Genomic DNA, 18,765 nt, shown 5'->3' with positions numbered 1-18,765 from the left:
CACGAACGCAGAAAACGCGCCCTCATACACATGTGCACGCATTCACAGATGAACACATACACACAGTGCCCACAGGCCCTCTTCAAAGCCACAGAGCTTCCAGAAGGCTGGTTGGTCACAAACAGCACTCTGAGAGGGTAAATGGCTGCTTGTGAAGCCAGCCTGCTAGCAGTGGGCAGCCAGTCACTTACCCAAACATCCCAAAGGCAGATCGGAAGCCACCCAATGTGGCAGAGTTCAGAGAGTATGTGCAGTATGCTGTGTGTAGCGAGGAATTGGGAAAACCAGGGCGTCTGTCACCATGGGAACAGACGAAATCTGACAGACATTGAACAGGGAGTCCAGGCAACAGCCAGAAGCCAGGAATCAGATACGCTCATGGCAACCCAGATAAGATAGTGATACCTAGCTGGGTGGCTGGCCAGTACCTGGAGAAGCCACCACCTCCCTGGGCATGGCAGCTGGAGTTCACCCTCCACAGTCAAATCAGTGTGGTGGAAAGAGATAAAGACACCTGGTGCCCCCCCACATATACATAAATAAATACATAAGCAAAATAAACATAAAAAAAAAAACCCTGTTCTTGTGTGGCTTTTCTTGGGGACTCTTTCTATTCACCGCCGACAGGTGACCTCTGACCAAAGAGGTGTGATTCTCACCCATGCAGATGAGGGCAGCAACATGTTTACTGGGGTCACTTTTTACAACAGCAAGGGGTGACTCAAAGCTTCTGTGTCACTCGTCCCTCCGCCCCCCGCAAATACGTACTACTCAGGTATTCTGGGCACCCTCCTCGCTCTTTTAAAAGAGCCAGTCTTTTAAGGGTCTCAGTCACTAACCACAGGACTCTGATCTCAAGACAGCCATACAGTGTCCTAGCCGAAGTGTCCCACATGGCACTGAACCACGACCTCCTATTCACCCTAGCCACAGGCCTCAAACTGGGACTGTACTGGAGTTAGAACCCACAATGAGGTGGCAGGTTACAGTGAAGCAATCGATTAGTCGGGGTGGCCCCTGATGCAGTGTGACTGGAGTCTACGGCAAGAAGCACTAGGACAGAGATACCAAGGACGGCCAGACCACAGGGAGACAGGGATGAGGCAGGCTGCAAGCTAAAGGGGGGGGGGCTTAGGAGACACGGTGGCAGCCGGCAACCATGGGCATCCAGCCTCCAGAACAGCCAAAAGAAAATGAGTGTTGCTCAAGTCACCCAATCGATGGCCTTTCACTGTGGTGGCCTGGTAAAGTAAGTCACCTAACAGAGCTGTGAGCCAACTGCCGGAGGTCACACAGCTGGCAGGAGGCTGAACCAAGCTTGGACACCAGCCAAAGGACTCTAAACCCAAGCTCACCCACTGTAGTGTGGATGGACTCCCACTGCTGAAGCAGGTTGAAGGTCACACTCAAGATCAAAACTAGGAAGAGGATGAGCCACACAGGAAGAGCTGAGGTCTGGGAGGACAGACAGGGAAGGAGAGAGAGACAAGAGAAGTGAGCATGTGTCCACACACCTCACAGCCTCAAGTGCCACCATCTACTTGCCACCAGCTAAAGCCGGGTACTGTGAAAGCAGACCCTCCATCCCAAAGAGCTATGACGCACAGCCGTACGCTAGGACACAGACGAACTTGAAAACAAGTCTAGTGAAAGAAGCCGTATCCAGGCTACGAAGGAGGCCAGCCTTGGCGGTGCACATCTGTGGGCTGGCATTCCAGAGACACAAGGACCGACACCAGTCCAAGTCGAGCCTGAGCTACGGAGCAAGGCTTGGTCTCAAAGCAGCAAACAACATCAGAAGCAGAGCATCACAGTAAAACCAGAGCTGGTATACACACTGGAGGAAAGTCCAAAACCAGACCCCGTGGGGTCTGAGGGGATTCTACGAAAGGCGAGGGACACCCGAGGGCAGGGGCTCCCTCTGGCAGGGCCACAGGAGCACAGGTTCCATCTTTTCACCTGGGGCTCATCTAACTTGGTGAATGCGTATGATGACCTTTGCGAGAGCGACGTCCTATTTCACAATAGTAAGAAACAAGGAGCAGGAGGCACAGCGAGGGCTGGGAACAGAGAGGAGGAGGAAATCTCAAGGCCAGCGCCTGTCAGGACCCCAGCTACAATGGAGCAGCAGCTGCGATGGGCTCTCAGCCCAGGGGAGCCAGCGGAGCCTCCTGTGCCAGGAGGCCAGATGGGACCGGGGCCAGGGCTTAGGATTCCTGCAGGGCTCAGAGGCCAGGATGGGGAAAGTAGGACAAGAGGAGCCTTCCTGGGTCTCCAGTCCCAAAAGGCCAACTCTGGCACCCCGGGACTCCTATAGCCACAAGGATGGACGTGACCCCTGGGCTGGCCCCAGTCTAGCCAGTGGAAGAATTAGCACTTCTTGAAGCATGGAAATGGGGCTAGGAAAGCCAAGAGGCTTAAGCAGGAGCTGGTACAGGAAACTCTAACCCACTCAGGTTTCTAACGCCCACCCCTGTTACCACCGCGGAGACTGGCTGCTTGCTCAGCCAGGATAGTCCAACACCCAACACAGTGGACCCTGCTGTGCGAGCACGGCCACCAGGGCACCCTGCCTAGACTCTGGCCAGCTCCTCAGCTCCTACAGATCAGAGCTGGGGGGGGGGGGGCGCGAGAAAGGCTAGTGGCACAACTGACAGGAGGAAGGGGACCCACACAGGACAAGACTCTAAACTTAACTACAACCAAGTGGGGCACGGTGGGCAAGCCTGCCACCCCAGCTACTAGAAAGACTGAAGCAGGAGGATTGAAAGTTCAGGGTCAGCCTAGACTCCAAGAGTAAGTTCAAGGCTAGCCTGGGGAACTTAATGAAACTTTGTCTCAAAATAACAGGCAAAAAGATGGCTTGGCAAATAAAGGCACTTTGCTACAGAGCCCGAGTTCAGTCCCTGAGCTAGCGTGATGGAAGAAGAGGCTCCCCAGGGATGTCCTCTGTATGGCCCAGGGATGTCCTCTGTATGGCCCAGGGATGTCCTCTGTATGGCCAAGGGATGTCTCTGTATGGCCCCTCTATAAGCAAGCAGACTGCTGAGAGACAGCTCAGCAGTAAGAGTGTGTACTGTTCTCACAAAGAACCGAAGTTCAGTTTCCAGCACCCTAGTCAGGCTCACTGTAACTCCCGCCCCAGGGGATCTGGCGCCCTCGTGTGGCTTCCACAGGCACCTGAGTCTATGCACAGATACACAGAGAGGCATAATTAAAAGGATTTTTAAAAAATAAGTAAGTGTAAAAGTCTTTTAAGGGAAAAAAGAAAAAAGGACTGGGCATTGTGGCACATCAGGCAGGAGACCCTGGGTTGAGTCCCCAGCCTGGCAGAAAATAATTAAGATAGGGGTTTCACAGGCAGGAGCCAGCCTGCCGCTGCAGGCTGTGGGCAAAGAGGCAACTGTCCTTGACCCTAACAGAGATCTACGTGTATCCTCTGCAGGGCCAAAGGGTTTGGGGGAGTGCCAATGTGGCCGACTGTCCTGTATCAGCAATTTTTCCAAAACAATAACTTTTAAAAGGAGATGGGCGACTGGGCCAGAGCTGAGCGTACCCTGGAGAGGCAGCTGGCCATGGCGCAGGAAGGCTATTCTGCAAGGCAATCGAGCAACTGCAGAATCAGCCTGAGACATCACTAGCCTGGGCACGCTATGGCCAAGTCTCAGAGCGGCAAGCAGAGCAGGGTTCTGTGGCAAGCACAGACGACAGAGCCGCCTGGGGTGGGGGGTGTCGACACCGGTGATTGACACCAACTTGTTAGTCTAGGTGTTTAACAAGCATAAGCTCCTCGCCCTCATAAAAGTCAGGCATGGGACATTATTCAGGACAGGGTGAGAAGGCACAGAGATTGTAAGACACTTGCCTGAAGTTATCCAGCAGGGTATTGGCAAAGCCAGAACTCCAATCTGAAATGCCAGCCTCCAAGGCCAACCCCAGACACTGTCTCTTAGACAATCTTGACAGTGAGCCTTCAGGAACGCCCGCCTCATACCTCTCTTCTAGGCAGATGGTGAGCATGTGGGTACCCACAGGGCACAGCTCAGCTTAGAAAGGGACGCTAGCAGAGGCCTCATCTCTGAGGCCCAGCTGCAGCTCCTATACGATCCCAGAAAGGTGGGGGCATGCTCCAGAGTCTGGGGCAAGAGCCAACAGCTGCTTTGTCGGTGGCCTGAGCTGACTCCTGAGCCACATTGCAGAACATGCCCAGAGTGGATCAACGCCTCTGCACTGGAGGCTGGTGCCGGTGCCGAGTATAGTGAAGGTCACAGAGGCTCCACTTCCTCCTCCCCACTTTCATCCTGGGACCCACCCTGAGCCTCAAGGGAGGTGCAGAAAGCTTGAACTTTGGCATAGCCAGCCCTGACATCTCTCCCACTTTATCAAAACACCTCATCCCACTCCTGCAACCGGATGGCAGCAAGGAGAAGGTAGGTAGGGACCCTGTCTGGAAGTCACCATAGAATAACCCGCTGGCCCTCACCTACCACGCTCCCTTCCCTCTCCCTCGGTCAGCATCCTACCTCCCAGCTAGCCCGGAACTGGCAGTGTAGCCCACAACAGGCCAGCACTGGCTACCAACTATCCCCGAGGCCTTGAACAGGCCATAGCGTCCTCCGAACTTTGTCATCCTTAAAGAGGGATGGCTCAGACAGTAAAGCCCTTGTGGCCAGGCCTAATGACCTGAGTTTACCCCCTGGGCTCCACATGGTGGAAGAAGGAAACTGTTGTTCTCTGACCTCTATTCAGGTGTGTTACACACACGTACCCCCTCCCCAACACACAAACAAACAAATACATGTGACTTTAACGAAAGAAAAGATGGGCCAGACATGTTGGCCAAGCCTATAATCCCAGAACTGGAAGCAGAGGCAGAAAGATTGAAAAAGTTTGAGGCCAGCCTGGGCTACAGTGTGAGACACTGTCTCGAATAATAAGAATGATGATGACAAGCTGGGTGTGGTGCCACACGCCTTTCATCTCAGAGATCCAGAGACAAAGGCAGGCAGATCGCTGGGAGTCCAAACCAGGACTCTAGAGAGAGACCGTGTCTCAAACACCAAAATAATAATGATGAAATAAAATAAAAGGAAAAGAGAGGAACCCACGTAGCTGCAGATTCAACAATCTAGGAGCTGTCAAACTGACCCTAATAAGCTGCCTCCCCCTCAAGAAGGGTTGTCCCAGGGCCAAAGAAAGCATCTCAGATACATATCCACAAGGGGCAGCAAGTAGAACCTGGGGACAATCAGGTGCTAACTAGGGGGCCAAGGGTTTCTTTCCCACCCGGGCTACCTGTCACCCTTGCCTCCCACTAACCCACGGGACATCGCTCTATCCCAACCTGAGTTCTCCAAAGACAGCTTCTGTTTCAGAGGACAACCTGAAAGACTTGATTCTCTTCTATGTAGGTCCAGGATGGAACACCTGTCAACAGGTTTAGTGCAAGCACCTTTAGTCAGTGAGCGTTCCCCCCTTATTATACAGGATCTCATGTAGCCCAGACTGGCCTCGGATTCCCGATGTAGTCAGGATGCTCTAACTTCGATTCTCTTGTTCTAGCCTCTGGAGTGCTAGGATTACAGGTGTGCAATAGCAGCCCATTTAGTCTTGTTCTTCACGACCATGGACCACACCTCTCCATATGTAGAGATAGTGATCACTCACAGATCGATATAGATCACTAGCAGAAGAAGCAGTTGTTCCCAGCAGGAGAACCCTAGCCCCACATGGTGCTGCTTGTGAGAAAACCACGGGAGAAAGTGACCCTGCTTTGGTAATAAACCTGGACATACAGACTGCAGAGGTGTGCACACGGCCCAACGCAAGCCAGAGCTACTGAAGATCGTTCACTCCCAAAGGCTGTGCAGCCCAAGCCTGCTCCCCACCTCCTGATTGCTTCTGCCCTTGGTTAAGACGGGCGTGATTTATTTACGCGGGCGTGATTTATTTATGCACTGCCCACAGCAGCCCTGATAACACCTCTGAAGACTGGGTCTATTCCTCCTGGCCCACTGCCTTTGTGCTGGGACCAGAAAGCGGTCATAGGGAAAGCCAGCTGCATAGAAATGGGGTCCACCCTGACACAGACACCAGAGAGAAGTTGCTAGAGTCAAGAGAAAGCACATTGAGACTCAGACCCTGAGTGGTCCTTGCCAGGGACTCAAGCCACTGGGATATATGAGTTTGGGATATATGAACTCCAGCTCACAAAGTGAGCCTCAGGAGGTAGTCCCGGGAGACAGAGGCACACCAAAGCCCCATGACTTACCCACAGTCCCCCAGAACGGAGCAGAGTCAGGCTGCAAGGCTTGAGATTTCAATAATGGTCCTGGGGTCCTCCCCCTGCCTCGGCACAGTCCCAGCCCAGTCAGGCCACCACTGTGGAGTGAAGCCATGTACAAAACACATAGGATCTTCATCCTGGTAAGCCATCAACCAAACGAATGAGATCACTGGAGGGTGAGCTCAGGGAAAGTCCCGCAAGGGACCTCAGGGGAGGTGGGGAAAGCTGGTGGCCAGGAAATGTCTTAAAAAAAAAAAAAATCCCCCTTACAGGTGCGGGGAGTAGACTGGTGACGGAACACTTGTTGAGCATGGGTGCATCTCTAGGTCGCTCCCAGGCACCGCAGAACACAAATACGTGACACTCATTTTGAAACACAGGAGAGGAACTGAGTAAAAGAGCCAAGGGGAAAGCATTCGGACAGAAGGAACAGCACCCGAGGTTGGAAGAGAAGATGGGCGCACGTGCGCGCGTGTGTGCGTGCGTGCGTGCGTCTGTAGAGGTCAGGATGCTGATTGGCCAGATGGGCAGAAGCCTGCGAAGAAAAGACTGATTGACCAGGGTGTGTGTATATGTGCCTGTGTGTGTACATCTCTCTGTATGTATACGTGTGTAAGTTTGTGTATCTATGTATGTGTCTGTGTGTCTCTGTGTTGTGTGTGTATGTGTCTGTGTGTATATTGGGGGAGTATATGTCTGTGTGTATATCAGTGTGTGTGTGTGTGTGTGTATGTGTCTGTGTGTATATCAGTATGTGTGTGTGTATATGTGTATGTGTGTGTGTGTGGTTGTGTTTGTTGGGCAGAGGACAACCTCAGGTGTGGTTCCTTAGATGCTACCCCCATGGATTTTTGAGATAGAGTCTCTCCTTGGCCTAGAGCTCCCCAGTTCGGCAGGGCTGTCCGGAGTCACAGAGCCCCAGGAATTCTCCTGTCTCTGCCTCCCTGGTGCTGAATTACCAGCTTTTTTGACCTGGGTTCTGGGGATCAAATTCACATCATCTCATCTACCTGGAACCTGAACCAGCTCTTTACACCATAGCAGTCTGTGACAGAAAGAACTGCTAGGCCAGCCATGGCAGGGCAGTGGCCCCATGGCACCCATAGCTTGGCACGGGACCTCAGGGTGCCAGGAGTCCCAGGACACCTTGTGATTCGGCTTGTCCACTTTGGCTAAATATTTGGGAACCCCAGGCCCAGTGCCAGCCAGGCATTAGTTCCAACACTGGGGACAGAGAACAAACACCACAGAGGTCCTTGCCCTCCTGAGCTTAGGATTCCCATGGGGACAACGTGGCAGAAGGGAAAAGCCCAATATACAGGTACATGTCACAGCTAAACAGTAGAGTGTCCTGAGCTAAAGAAAAAACAGAGTGGGATAGGGCGGAGACTGGGGCCAGAGGGGCCTCAGTGTCAACATAGGGGCCAGTGTGGCCTTCCCAAGCAGGTGCAATTCAAATGAACTTAAGTGGGCTCTCATTGGGACATGTCTCAGGCATAAGACCACAGACCTGGTCCATGCAGAGGCTAGGCGGGGAGGGTATCAAAGGGCAGGTTACTAGCCTCATGGCATGGGGGAAGGTCCTAAGCGGTCTTTGGCCTTAGTACTGGGAGCTGGAGAGAGCACCAGAGACGTTGGAAAGAAGTTCAAGAATCCAGATGAAAGGTGTGCGGTGACAGTAGCCAGCCTTGGGAAAGCGAACCCAGGGCTCAACTGTGGGAGGCAGAGAGAGCAAACGGTGGCTGCCCCCAAGGTCTTAGCTGGCGGACACAGCATGGAACTCACAGGCCAGGCTAACCAGGAAGGTGAGGGGACAGGCCTGGAGATGAGGAGGGGTCAGGATAAGGTAAGACACCTGGCAAGCCAGAGTCCTCCTTTGAGGACAAGAGAAAGGTGAAGACCCAAGGGGGGTAGGGTATAAGTCTGGGGTTGAGCATGGCTAGGCACAGAGCAGTGAGTTGGGCCTGGACATATTCCAACAGAATGTGGCTGAGGCAAGGTGAAGACTCGCCAACCATGAGCATTCAGGTGCAAAAAAGGCCCCATCCCAGCAAGAACCAAAAAGACGTCAAGAAGCCCTACAGCTAAAGTGGCCCAAGAGCCCTTCTAGAAGCTTCCAGGGAGGGTGGAAGGAACTTCATTAAAATGCCAGGAAGCAAGCAAGGGTCAGGCCACTCCTGTTCCTTCCCCTCCCCAGGCAGCAGAAGATCACAAAGCTGGGGGTGGGGGAGTCCCAGGTCTGAGGAGGTCATGATTCCAAGAAGGCGTAGAGCACCCCTGCCATCCAAGGCTTGGAGAGGAAAGCATCCCTGAGCAGCAATGGAGCCTCCTCAGCCCTGAGGCTCAGAGACAGGCTGAGCCAGGCTTGTTTTTTATTTCTGTTTGCAGCTCAGCTGGACCTGACCCTGCCCTAGGCCAGTGATGGCCAAGGCCACCTGTGAGGGAGGAAGAAGGAAAGGAAAGAGGCAAAAGGGCCACCTGTTCTATTCTTATTTATCGACTTTGACTTTCTTTTCCTTTTCTTTTTTTCCTTCTTTCTTTTTTTTTCTTTTTTCTTTTTTTTCTTTTTTCTTTCTTTCTTTCTTTTTTTAGGCTTTTTTTTTTTTAAGGCCTGTTGTTACACTGTAGCCCAGGCTGGCCTGGAATTACCAATCCTCCTGCTTCAGTCTCCTCTCCTGTTTCTATTTTTGACAAAGTCCCTGGCTGAATCCTTCTCAAACTACATCTGGTGACACTGGATCTAGAGCAAAAGTTGGGGGGTTTTCAGCTGAACTCCCGGGTCCTAAACTAAGTAGTGTCAAACACCCAGAAGCAACCTGGGGAGAGGCTCATGGTGGCCTGGAGCCTCTCTTTTGCTGGCCAAGGAAATGTGAACAACCCTCTGTACTCTAGAAGTCACAGAGAGCCACAGAGCTGGCAGCCTGGGCCAAACCTCTCAGAAACCAACAAGCACCCAGGATAGGCTCTACAGAGAACCAAGTAGCCTCCCCAGAACCAGCTCCAGAGTCAGCTGCCGGGATCAAAGGCCAGTGCGCAGGGTTCCAGGTAGCTGAACTCCTGGAGTTGGATTGAATCAGGGTGAGTCATTGTGGGAGGACAGTAAGGAGTCCATCCTTCCAGGAATGAAAAAGGAGAGCCTGGCTTCAGTGCCAGCTAGGAGCACCTAACCACTGCATACGGCGACAACATAGTGACAATGACCCTTTTCTTTCGTCGGCAGTGATGAGGTTGGAGCCCAGTGGCTTGCACCTGCTTGGCCATCGCTCTGCCATGCATGGATCGATGTCCCCTCACCCCTCATCACATGGGATCACGCATCAGCACGTGTGTGTGTGTGTCTACGTGTGCCAGACAATGACCTGCATCCACATGTGGATGGGTTGCAACTCACGTGGTACAGAGAAACATGCATATCCACATATGTCAACACTGGACCATATACCCAGCTGTATGTGTTAGTACACCTGGGGATGCCATTGTGTGGACATTCGCCAGTAGGTGCTTACAGCAACATTCACACGCACTGAAGACACGAGTACTGGTGGATCTACAAGGAGCCAGGGAGGAATGGAAATAAATGCCTGAAACTAAAAATAAGTCGTCTATAGCCACAGCCCTGCAGGGAACTAAAATAGCTAGCTCCTCACATGCCAGGAGGACCGGAAGCCAGGCAGCCGAAAAGAGGAAGAAAACAGAAGAAATCCCAGTACACCTAAGCATCCCTACCCAGGGCCTGAAGAGCAGGGAACCTGCAGGGATACCCATCCTGACACTAAGGGCCCCAGACCCCACTGTGGGAGTGGCCCACAGTGGCCCAGGCAGACCTTAGCCTCAAGGTCATAGGGTGCCACAAGCTGGGGAAAGGCAGACCTTCCCACTTGAGTCCTCCTGAAGGATTATGAACCTGCAGCCTTCTCAGGTAGCCATGAGACAAAGGCCTGGAATACACCCACTAGCCATGCAGATAAATGGGCGACTAATCCATGAAGGTGGCTTTGGACCTCTCCAGTCTAGGGGAACTGTTCAAAACTCATCAGCAAAGGCTACACCACTCAGAAGTTATAATCTATCAGCAGAGGCTATACCACCACAGGCTTTGAGCTCACTAAAAATCTTAGTTCTGTTACCTAAATCTTTGTGACCTAGAACAAGTTACTTTGTATCTATGTGCCCCTGTGTCTGTCTGATCGGATAAAGCAGAAGGCCACTTAGACCTAATAAACAACTTTGAGAAACAACAGATGCTCCAGGTAACAAAGTATCTACAATTGCTATCTGCCATCAGCACCACCTCCAACATCGGAAGCTCTGAGTAACAAAGTGTCCACAATTGCTATCTGCCATCAGCACCACCTTCCTAGTGCCAGGCCAAGGAGTTCTGCCAAAGGTCACAAAACAACTCAGGGACAGTGTAGATATCCCAGGCTAGCCCAACTCCTGAGAGTTCCCTGGGGCTCCGTAGGGAGTAGTGAGAGAAGGGACAAAATCGAAGGTGAGGAGGGGTAGACAGCCATCTGCCGGCACCCTAGTGCTCCCAGCCCCTCCTCTGGCCAACTTCATGTTCAGGAAAAAGAAAGAACCACATACAGGCCTCTACCAGAACAAGGATGGATGGATGGAGAGATGGCTCAGTTGTTTTGGATTTTGTTTGTTTGTTTGTTGTTTGTTTTTTTGTTTTTTTGAAACAGGGTTTCTCTGTAGCTTTGGAGCCTGTCCTGGAACTAGCTTTTGTAGATCAGGATGGCCTCGAACTCACAGAGGTCCAACTACCTCTGCCTCTCAAGTGCTGGGATTAAAGATGTGCGCTACCACTGCCTGGCTCAGGATGGGTCAGATGTTAAGGGCACCACTTGCTCTTGCAGAAGACCTGGGTTCGATTTTCTGAACCCACACATCGGGTCACAGCCATCCGTTACTCCAGTTTAGGCTGCAGGACATGCCAGGGCCTTTGAAATGGGACTAAGTATAGTGGGCTCAGACCAGGAGGATGGCCATGGGCTGGGAGTGGCTGAGTTGAGGGAGGGAAAGGGAGACATATTGAGTGGCGATCTTCAAACTGATGAGAGGAATTTGGGGTTCACTTGGAGAAAAATGGGGAAAGTCAAAGGATCTGAGCAGGATGGACATCATCCCTTTGGCTGCCTGTGAAAAGCTAGGTGAGATTGCTACACAGCACTAAGCAGGTGGAGAGGCCATAGACGTACAGGGTCTAAAGGGTGAGCCCCCAGGCATGTGCCATTAAGATGTTGGTGAGAGCTGGGTGGTGGTGGCGCACGCCTTTAATACCAGCACTCAGGAGGCAAAGGCAGGCGGAACTCTGTGAGTTCGCCAGGACAGGTTCCAAAGCTACCAAGAAACCCTGTCTCGAAAAAACAAAAAAACAAAAACAAACAAAAGATGTTGAACCAGCTATGAGGCAGCAGGAAGCAGCAGACAGAAGCAAGCAGGGATGGACAGCCTGGGGCTTCTGTCTGCACCTAAGGGACAAATGAGATGAAGGAGGCACCAGCAGACCAAGCACTCAGGAGTGAGCCTGGAGTGAGCTCAACAGGAAAACCCACTGAAGGACAGGACGGCGGAGGTGTCGCAATCATGGACATGGGAAAGATTATGTGACCCTTGCATGAAGGTGGTGGCCCCGAGGATGGGCAACTGCATGCCAGCCTGGGTTCTAGGTGAAACACCCTGGTTCTGGGCACTATCGCACACACTCCAGGAAAGTCTCAGGGCAATTACCACCTTCAGCTAGTTCCTTAATGGCAAGGACCTGCATTACCATGCCACCTGTGTGGGCCAGTTCTATGTCAACTTGACACAGGCTATTGTCATCTGAGAGGAGGAAACCTCAACTCAGAAAAATGCCTCCATAAGATTGGGCTGTACCAAGCCTGTAGAGCATTCTCTTAATTAGTGATTGATGTGGGAAGGCCCAGCCCATTGTGGGTGGGGCCACGCCAGGGCAGGTGGTCCTGGGTTCTATAAGAAAGCAGGCTGAGCAAGCCACGGAAAGAAAACTAGAAAGCAACACTCCTCCATGGCCTCTGCATCAGCTCTTGCCTCCAGGTTCCTGTCCTGTTTGAGTTCCTGCCCTGTCTTCCTTTAATAATCAACAATGATGTGGACGTGTAAGCCAAACAAACCCTTTCCTCCCCAAGTTGCTTTGGTCATGGTGTCTCATCACAGCAACCATAACCCTAACTAAGACACTGCCTCGCTTGTTATTTTTAGTTAAATCCATAACTCATGGATACATTCTCTTTTTGTGTTTACAGAGGCCAGGTGGATTGGTGCAGACCTGTTACCTCAGCACTCAGGAAACTGAGGCAGGAGAATTTCAAATAAACCCTGGGTAACACAGAAAGACCTCAAAGCACTACAAACAAAATAATACCATTGGGGCTGGTGAGATGACTCCCCAGGTAAAGGTGCTTGCTGCTAAACCTGAGGACCTGAGTTCAAACCCTGGGACCCACGCACACACAAATAAATGCATGTATATATATTTACGAAAAGAGTCATGGTGGGTTGGAGAGATGGCTCAATGCTTAAGAGCACTAGCTGCTCTTCCAGAGGACCTGGGTTCAATTCCTATCATCCCCATGATGGCTCACAACCATCTGTAAGTCCAGTTTCAGAGGATCTGATTCCCTGTTCTGGTTTCCGAGGGCATTGCACACATGCAGTACACAGATGAACACACAGGCAAACACCTATACACATAAAAATAAAACAAAAATGCACAAAGAATCATGGGTCCAGCATTATCTACTTCGTGTGCCTGGTGTGAACCCTTTCATACCTTTTTCTAAATTGTTGCTGCACTGAAATGAATCTGTTGAAAATATAGAAAACTGTTAGCTATTTTTTATTTTATTATTATTATTATGTTTTTGCAGCACTGGGAATTGAACCAAGAGTTCTGCACATATGAGGCAAGTGCTCTATTACTGAGTTACATCCTCAGTTTTCTTTTTACCTTTTTATCTATCTATCCATCCATCTATCTATCTATCTATCATCTATCTATCAATCATCTATCTTTCTGTCTATCTGTCTGTCTATCTATCTATCTATCTATCTTGAGGCAGGGTCTCTCTATGTATCCCTGGCTGTCCAGGAACTCAGAAATCTGCCTGCCTCTGCCTTCTGAACTGGAATGAAAAGTGTACACCAATGTGCCTAGCTTATGCTTTATTTAAAGACGGGGTCTCACTGTTTGAATTTGTTGTACAGCCTAGGTTGGCTCTGAACTCTCTGTGCAGCCCAGAACCAGTTTTGAATTTTATATTCCTCCTGCTTCAGCCTCCAAGTAGCTGGAATGACAGGCAAGAGGCTGGTGCGGGGGGGGGGGGCAGGAACAGAGATTTTTCTCTATTATCCATGTTTTTTTTTTTTTTCTTTTTGGCTCTGTTTAAGACAGGGTCTCTCTGTGTAATCCCAGCAATCCTGGAACTCACTCTGTAGACCAGGCAACCTCAAACTCACAGAGATTTGCCTGTTTCTGCCTCCTGAGTGATGGGATTAAAGGCATGCGTCACCACCGCCCAGCCCATGTGTTTTTGTATCCTGGCCCTTCTTAATTCTTTTTTGCCTCTGCCCAGCACCTCACTGTACAGAGTGGGCTCTTGCCTATGTCCTGCTTCCCAGTGGAGGGTAAAACAAGCATGGACACTTGAAGTCCCTCCCAGCCCACCGCAGGCCACGCTCGATAACTAGCTCCCCGACCTTTGCTATGGCCCAGATCCCTTATCTGTAGAAAGGAAGAATTCTGCAGCCTGGGCCTGTTTCACAACACTGTGGTTGGGTTCAAACCAGAAAGAAAGAATCAGGCAGGCTCACAGGACATTTTCAAATGCGCTTGTAATCTCCCTTGTAATTTGCTAATCCCTTGGAGGAGCAAACCAGATCAGGCCCCTGTCTCATTGAGAAAGCCCCAGTGACGGATTGGCCCCAGCTAGCACATGGCACAGTGGGCCTGCACCCTTAAGCTCCGGAAACCAGTCACCTACGTGGACATCACATTCCTGCCCAACCTCATGGAACTGAAGATACGAATCAAAGCCACCAGAGAGCCAAAGAGGGTGAAGAAAGAGGAAATAGGGGGAAGTGAGCGCTCCCCCAGCTTGTCAGGGAGAGGAAGGATAAAATGACATTGAAATGGTCCACGGGCTAAGAATCACACGGTGGAAGGGTCTGTGGGCTCACACAGGAGGGTATGTGTTCTCTGTAGCCTGGGACAAAGGAAGCGGCCTCAACAGAGGAACAGGTAAACAAAGGACTACCACACAGTGGGGGGTGGGAATAGATTGGCATGTTCTGCCTGTCATGCAGAAACCTTTGAACAGGGCTGGGAAGATAGCTCAGGGGGTCAAGAGCTTCCTAGAGGATCTCAGTTCTGATTCCCAGAATCCAAACAAAAGCTGAACACCTAGTCAGGTGTGGCCAGGTGTGGCGCACGCCTTCAGTCCCAACACTGGGGAGGCAGAGGTAGGTGGATCCCTGAATTTGAAGACAGCCTGGTCTGCAGAGCAAATTCCAAAACAGCCAGGGCTACACAGAGAAACTCTGTCTCAAACAAACAAAAATAACAACAACAAAAAACAAACAAAAAAGCTGGGCACAGCAGTACACGTCTGGAAAGCCAGCACTGGGGCAGGTGGAGCAGGCAGATCCCAGGGACTCACAGCCAGTGTCTAGCAGAGAAGGTACACCCCATATCCAAATGAGAGAGCCTGTCTCAAAAAATAAGCAGGAGACCAATTGAGGAAGACACCCAGCATCGAACTCTAGCCTCTACTTGAGTGGCAAGCCCAGCCCCCCAGCCCCCGCCACACACACACACACACTTTTAGCACTAACACAGAACAGAAAAACCATACTACTTAAACCAGGCATGAATGGTGCACATTTTTAACCCCAGCACTCAAATGGTAGCCATACGTGGATCTCACTGAGTTTGAGGCCAACCTGAGCTACATAACTGAGACCATGACTCAAAAAAAAAAGAAAAGAAAAAAGAAAGAAAGAAAGAAAAGAAAAGAAAGGAAGGAAAAAAGAAAGAAAGAAAGGCATATGCTATCCAGTTCAGGTTTTATAAAGACGGCCATCAGAACTGGCCAGGTGGCTCCGTGGGCAAAGTGCTTGTTGGGCAAACAGGACATGAGTTTAAAGCTGCAGCACCACATTAAATGTTGGGCATAGCTGAGAGTACCTGGAACCCCCAGCCTATGGGAAGGCAGAGACAGGAGGACGGCTGGGGTTCGCCAGCCGTCTACTGGCTCATACACACACACATATGTGTGTGGGCACACACACAAACAATTGTATATACATATATTGAAAAGTCTAAAAAGATACTATGCCTATGATAATAACATCAGAAGAAATTTCTCTGTGTGTATGTGTGTGTTGTAAGCCAGGGCCTGTTAGCTGCTGGGTAACTGCTCTGCCACTGAGCTATACCCCCATGCTGATTTTTTTCTTTATAATTTATTTTTAATTTTATGACATCGGTGTTGCCTACATGTATGCCTATGTGAAGGTGTCAGATCCCCTGGAACTGGAGTTACAGATAGTTGTGAGTTCCCACGTGGGTGCTTGAAATTGAACCCAGGTCCTCTGGAAGAAGAACACCACAAACGATGGGTGGGTGCTGGCAGGTGATCCTATCTACAATGGTTGGAACATTAGGAGTTTCTTTTGGGTGGTCTGTTCCTGGATGGTGCCAGGGTGGTCTCAGTTTGTGGTCTTTCTTAGAACCAGGTATTGCTTTAGGGTAAACTACTGAGACTCAGGCCTCTTTTGAGCTCGTCATGGCTGGGTCCTACATGAGCCATCTCTCCAGCCCTGTTTTGTTTTTTTCTTAAACAACCAAGTATTCCTGCCTTTTACATAACAACTTCTTTAAAAAAAAAAAAAAAACAAAAAGCATAAAACATGAAAATTCAAAAAACAAGGCTTCCATTCAAGTCGCAAAGAACGAAAGTGGCCAAAGTCAACTCCGGGGTCCCTCCCTGCTCCCCTCCGCCCCCACCCACCAGCCAGCCGCTGAAGTGAGCTTTCTTCTCCCACGGGAGGTCGGCTACACTCCAGCCAGGGCGTCTAAGAAGCCGCTGTCTTGGGCTAGGCGTGTCTTCCTGTCTTCCTTCCTTCACGCCACTCAGCCCCCGACCAATCGCCTTCGGGATTTTCACACGTAGGGTGCTGGAAGCCGCTCACTCGAACTTAAAGCCCTAAGCTTCTAGCTGTAGGACAACTCCGCCAAACACTGTTTTCCTTCTCAAAGCCCGGGGCAGATGCCCCCCACCCCACCGATCTGACTGGCATGTGCAGTCCCAACGCTAACACGTTAACACCCCACCACCCCCACCCCAGCAGACATCCTTAGTCTCTGTGCCAACCCAGGAAAGAAAACACTCCTGAAGGGAGCCTGGGAACCCAATAAAGAAAACACTCCTGAAGGGAGATTTCCCCCCTCATCCCCAAATACGAGGAACAGGGGTCACGTACTCGCTCCACCCACAGCAGGCTGGGTGAGGAGCAGGCAGCCAGCCCACGTGCTGGGTACTACACAGGGTCCGGTCTTGGCGTTGCCGAAACCACAGGCTGCCACTGAGGCAAGGCAGTCACCGCTACTTTGCTAATTCTGATGCTCCAATGAAGAAGGGTTTCCCTCTACCCCAGATCCGGCAACCCCCGGGACCCTGGGACTTCTTTGCGACCAGCCCGGAGGACCTTCAGGTGCAAGGATTGAAAATCCAAAGCACTAGAAATGACAGTGTGACCAAGAGGACTCAGAACTGCCAGCCAGAACTCCAGGAAAGCCACCTGTAGCTCCATCTGGAAGGCCAGCCAAGTCCTGGGAGGTGGCAGCCAGGCCTACGAAGGAGCAGCCTTCATTCATTCCCTCCTTCATTCACCTACGATGGGGCACAGTACACGAAGCCGTTCTTAAATTCCCAGTAAACAAACCGGCTAAGAAGAAAGATGTCAATCAACTCCTGTAACAAGAGCCCCATCTATATCCCAGGTCCAGTTCTAACTGGATGTTCCCTAAAGGCCAGCCTCGGTTTCCCCTTCCGGGGTAGCTCAACGTCTCGAAAACACCCTTAGCTGGAGTGTAATAACACGATAATCTCCAGGACTTAATGAGCTCCGGGCTCATTCGGAGGACACAGGTTCCCAGGGCAGAGTCTGTGACTTGCCGGCACCGCCCGCCTAATATATAGGTCCCCGGTTGAAAGGGCAACGAAACCTAAGGCTCATTGAGATCAAGAGGGAGGCCGGACTGCCTGCCCTCACAGACCTGGGTACTGTCTGTCTCTGCCAGAGCGTGGGGGAAGAAAGCTGCTTAACTCTTCAGGCTGGCAGGCAGCGTGGGGGCGAGCCAGGGCATCGCTGGGGCATCTCGGCGGGAGGAGCCAGGCAGAGCACCCACCGAGACTGGGCGTCCGTGGAGCCTTACAGAGATACAAGGGACACCAGCTGCCCACTACCCTGACGGAGGTCACTAGATTCAGTCATCAGTCAGGATGTATAGAAGGGCTGGAGGTCAGGGCAGCAGCAATCGAAACTCAGGAACAACCAGGCCACACTTCTGCTCCAGTAAGAAGGGTCAGGGACGCTGGTGACTCAGACCTCCAAGCCTCCGGGGTGAATCTGAGTCTCTCTGGTGGTGGGAAGGTGGGAAGCGCCACTGTCCCACCCTGCGTCCCGCTTCCCCGGAGGACGCATCACTCACCTTCAACACCTCCTGCTTCATGAGCGAGGGCATCAAGAGGATCATAACAACGCCAAGCGCAGCGCACAGCACCCCCAGGACGCCGAGCCCCACCGCCACCCAGCGCGCCCTGGCGCTGCCGCCCATGTCCGCGTGCGCGGCCCGGGCTCACGGGGCTCAGGACCTGAAGGGGACAGCGACAGAGACGACGGAGGCCACAGAGATGGCTGAAGCCGAGGCTCACGCTTCAGCAAGGTGAGTCCCAGTCCGTGGCCAGAGCAGCAGTAGCCCTGCAGGTGGCCAGAGGCTTTATGCGCCATGGCCCGGGCAGCCCGCCCCCTCGCTCAGCGCGGGATTCCGGAGGGGGATGGGGGTGGGCGGGGAGTGGGCGGTGCTCTGGTGGTGAGTTATGGGCGTGGCCTCCATCTGAAGCGGCCCCTCCGAGAGGCGAGAGGCGCAGCTCTCTGAACCAGCGCACCGTATGCCAGGATCCCGGCTCTCTTGTGCTTCCTAGTCTTTCGCTTGTCAAAGTGGGAACCGACGCGTTCCCACAGAGCGCAGAAGCCCCTGATACCGTCTGCACTGGCTACCCTCACTCTGACGTTGCTATCTCTTCTCCCCCCCCCCCCCCCGACTCATGCGAATGCCTCCGGCTCCAGCATCCGCTGCCTTGCCTCAGTTGCAGTCATCTGGGCCCTGCCTTCAGGCCACTTACGCCCTCTACTCCGAATACCGGGTCCCTCCCGACCTTTGTACACCC

The 18,765-nt window shown here is 51.9% G+C and overlaps 1 protein-coding gene across 3 annotated transcripts in view; it reads right to left on the bottom strand.

Moving 5' to 3' along the window:
• Positions 1 to 18,324, bottom strand: part of Scarb1 (scavenger receptor class B member 1) — a 67,087-nt gene extending 48,763 nt beyond the window's left edge. Inside the window, exon 1 of one of the 3 annotated variants that reach the window (XM_048447178.3) lies at positions 18,027 to 18,324. In XM_048447178.3, coding sequence (XP_048303135.2) covers positions 18,027 to 18,152 — 126 coding nt within the window. In that variant the 5' untranslated portion in view covers positions 18,153 to 18,324. The remainder of the gene's footprint in view (positions 1 to 18,026) is intronic. The other 2 variants (XM_048447176.3, XM_048447177.3) reach the window with 2 other exon arrangements.
• Positions 18,325 to 18,765: the final 441 nt, after the last annotated feature.

The sequence above is a fragment of the Myodes glareolus genome, chromosome 2 (assembly GCF_982192425.1).
Source record: "Myodes glareolus chromosome 2, mMyoGla1.1, whole genome shotgun sequence".
NCBI lineage: Eukaryota > Metazoa > Chordata > Mammalia > Rodentia > Cricetidae > Myodes > Myodes glareolus.
The sequence above is the reverse complement of the archived record's forward strand: the minus strand, read 5'-3'. Positions and strand labels throughout refer to the sequence as shown.